This window comes from Otolemur garnettii, unplaced genomic scaffold (assembly GCF_000181295.1).
Source record: "Otolemur garnettii isolate 467f Iridium unplaced genomic scaffold, OtoGar3 scaffold00254, whole genome shotgun sequence".
Taxonomy (NCBI): Eukaryota; Metazoa; Chordata; class Mammalia; order Primates; family Galagidae; genus Otolemur; species Otolemur garnettii.
This window is the reverse complement of record NW_003852649.1, coordinates 1345589-1349126: the sequence shown is the minus strand read 5'-3', so window position 1 is coordinate 1349126 and position 3538 is coordinate 1345589. Positions and strand designations below refer to the sequence as shown.

At 39.6% G+C, this 3538-nt stretch overlaps 1 protein-coding gene across 1 annotated transcript in view; it reads left to right on the top strand.

Annotated features, from left to right (window-relative positions):
* MS4A2 (membrane spanning 4-domains A2) overlaps nt 1-1930 on the top strand; it is a 7044-nt gene extending 5114 nt beyond the window's left edge. Inside the window, exon 7 of the mRNA XM_003802712.1 lies at nt 1832-1930. Coding sequence (XP_003802760.1) covers nt 1832-1930 — 99 coding nt within the window. The remainder of the gene's footprint in view (nt 1-1831) is intronic.
* The last annotated feature ends 1608 nt before the right edge of the window (nt 1931-3538 follow it).

Below are 3538 nucleotides of genomic sequence, written 5' to 3'. Positions count from 1 at the left end.
CCTAAAGAGTAAGGTAGGCAGGGTCCTGATACTAAATCCTAAAGAGTAAGGTAGGCAGGTCCTGATACTAAATCCTAAAGAGTAAGGTAGGCAGGTCCTGATACTAAATCCTAAAGAGTAAGGTAGGCAGGTCCTGATACTAAATCTTAAAGAATTTGATTTTGAGCCCTCAAAAATAATAGCCTGGAACGTTTCTTATAGAAAATTGTTTGTCCAAGGTTTATTATCTTGGTTCCTAAATCTCATATTTTATTTTATTTTTTATTTTTTTGTTTTGCTTTTATTTTATTATTATTTTTTTTTATGGAGACAGAGTCTCATGTTTTGTCCTTCAGTAGAGTACCGTGAAATCATAGCTCACAGCAACCTCTGCCAACCCCTGGGCTCCTGGGTTTAAGCGATTCTCTAGCCTCAGCCTCACAAGTAGCTAGGATTATAGGCGCCTGCCAGAACACCAGCAATTTTTGGTAGAGATGGGGTCTTACTCTGGCTCTCAGTCTGGCTCATGCTGGTCTCGAACCTCTGAGCACAGGTGATCCACCCGTCTCAGCCTCCCATAGCGCTGGGACAACAGGTGTGAGCCACCACACCTGGCCCCTAATCTCATATTTTAAATCACATTTTTACACTTACATGTGGCACAAATATCATCATATACACTCCTCACTGAAGGTTAGAAAAATAGGATCTTTATAATTTTAGAAAATGCAGATGCCCTGCGATGAGCGTGGGATGAAAGTGCAACTCCGTGTAATGGAACCCCTCAGGTATCTGGCCTCATTTTGCATCCCAGAACAGAGTTTGTAAACTTCTTCCTGCTCTCTTCTTTTTCTTCTCCTCAACTTTTCCCTTCCTACTTGCTCTGTAGCAGGGATGTCCAACCTATGGCCTCCTGCTGGCCACATGCTGATTTTGCGAGGACTTTTTTTGCTTATCTGTAGTGTTGGGTATCAGGAAAAATTTGCAGGGATTCCCCCCCACTTTGGTAATCAGGTTTTGTTAGTGTTTGTGTATTTAATGTGTGGCCAAGACAACTTTTCTTCTTTCAACCTTGTAGCAGAGAAAAAAGGTTGGACACCTCTGCTAAAGGTTCAATTTTCCTTCCTTCCTAATTCATGATAACCAACCTCATCTCCACTTGCCTCCCCCATCTGTTATGCCTTTGATGAGAATCACGGGCACTGGGTACATGTACGCGTACTCACTCAAACCCGATGAGTGAAGCACACTGTCTCCATCTGAAGCATTTAAGTATGGACACTTTTTAGAATCACCCTCCTCCAGAGATATACAAAGACAGCAGATATACCTGTGCTAAAGAATAATTTCACCAACTTTTCATTGACTGACATAATTTCTTTAGTGCCCTCTTGACAAACCAATCTATTTTTGTTTGTTTGTTTTATGAGACGGTCTCACTTTGTCACCCAAGGTACAGTATGGTGGCATCATAGCTCACCGCAACCTCTAACTCTTGGGCTCAAGCAATTCTCTTGCCTCAGCCTCCTGAGTAGCTGTGACTACAGGCACCTGCCACAATGCCTGGCTATTTTTAGAGGCAGGGTCTTGCTCTGGCTCAGGCTGGTTTTGAACCTGTGAACCCAGGCAATCCACTCACCTCAGCCTCCCAGAGTGCTGGGATTACAGCTGTGAGCCTTGCTGCCTGGCCAGCCAATCTGTTTTTCTGGAGATGGGGGGTATGATTAGAGTGTAAGGAAAGAGAGTGTAAGATTCAGAAAGACAAAGAGAGCTGAGATAAGCCTCTTGAACAAGGCTTCTATTGATGGAAAACTCTTGGTGGCTGATAATGGAATGATTTTTGCCTTATCAGGTTCCAGATGATCGTCTTTATGAAGAACTAAACATATATTCACCAATTTACAGTGTGTTGGAAGAGAGAGTGGAAGTGTCTCCACCTACTGATTCATAAGAATCACATGACCAGAAAATTTGGATTCACACCCAAGGGTGGAGAAAGCCAAGGTCTTTTGTTTAAGGGGTTACTGGAAGCATTCTTATTCTCTCCACAATCTTTCCCTCTTACATTAGATTTTTTTTTTTTCCAGATGGCAATATTTTGGTTTTTGTTGCTTCTGCTCACTTAACTATGCCCTCCCATTTGTAGATGTGATGGATTCTTATATTTCTTGTTTTATATTATGATCTCATATTCATCTATCCCTTCTAAAAAGTCAACATATTTCTTTCTATAACTGTTTAAATAGGGAAAACAAGAAGAAACCTGGTTGAGAGTTGAGTTAAACTTTGATAGTTTGATAATATTTGGTTCTTAGGTCTTTTTAGAGTTCACAGTTGCTACAGCTGGGCCTGGTATGCATCCACCTGCCCATGCCTGCGCAGATTTTATATATATATACATATATATCTCCTTTAACTTACTAACTTATATATACACGCACATATACATTTTACACTATATACAACTTTATATATGCAAATATATAACCCCTAAATGATAATGTATTTTTTCAGAGACACAAAGTTTTATAAAAATCTGTGTATTGCCTGAATCATCAGCAAATTCACTGGCATGTTCAATAACGTTTACAGATCTATGTATGGGTAGTGGGGAGTTTTATTAAGTTACCCATTATCTGGTGACATGGATAGGTAAAAACAGGGAAACTGTAAGCAGACAGGCCATTTAATGAAACATTTATGATAAAAGAAAATAAATTGATAAAGACCTGAGCTGAAATGTAGTCAATAAGAATGGAGAAGTATAGCCATATCTAAAACATAGAAAAGTAATGGGTGGATCTTGTTAGTAAGTTAAAGGATAAAGTTAGACAACCAATTGGTTGGCTAATACATTAAGTAGCTGAGTCTAAGATCAAAGGAAAATACCTGGTAATATTGAAAAAATAATAGAATGCCAGAAATATGAATGGTAGAAGAAGACCACAGATGGACCTAAATTAAACTCAGTTTTCCACTGAGCAAAAGCAGTTGGAGAGGGCCTGATGGCAACCAACACAGAGTTCTGGTAAAGATAAAATTGGGTGATAGAGGTTTAGTGTAATTACAAGAGAGACCATTATTAAATAAAAGCACTCTAAGAGAATTATTTTGAGATAAAAGTTAAACCCCACAAGGTAATCAGAGGGAAAAGTAAGAACAAAATCTAAAATGGAAGATATAAGTATTAGTCAGAAAAGTTCATTGTGGAACAATATACAGCAGGTACCTAAGTAGAGGAAGGTTAGATAAAGAGAGAATAGTAATCACAGAGACAGTATCTGTTGGCTTGGGCAAGAGAAAAGTGTACAGTGATAAATCAACTCCAGGGAAGGCATGGAAAGGAGGCAAGGAACAGCAACTGTGAATGAATGAGTGCTCAGGTACAGAGGAATTCCAGACAGGGCATTGTGATGAGCGAAGGAATAAAACATTCGCAAAGCAGTTCTCCATCTGTGGGTCGAGACCCGTGGGAACTGTATTCAAGGTTCACAGCATTAGGAAGGTTGAGAACCACTGCTTTAGAGAGCGAGAATGGGGGCATGTGTGATGAATAAGA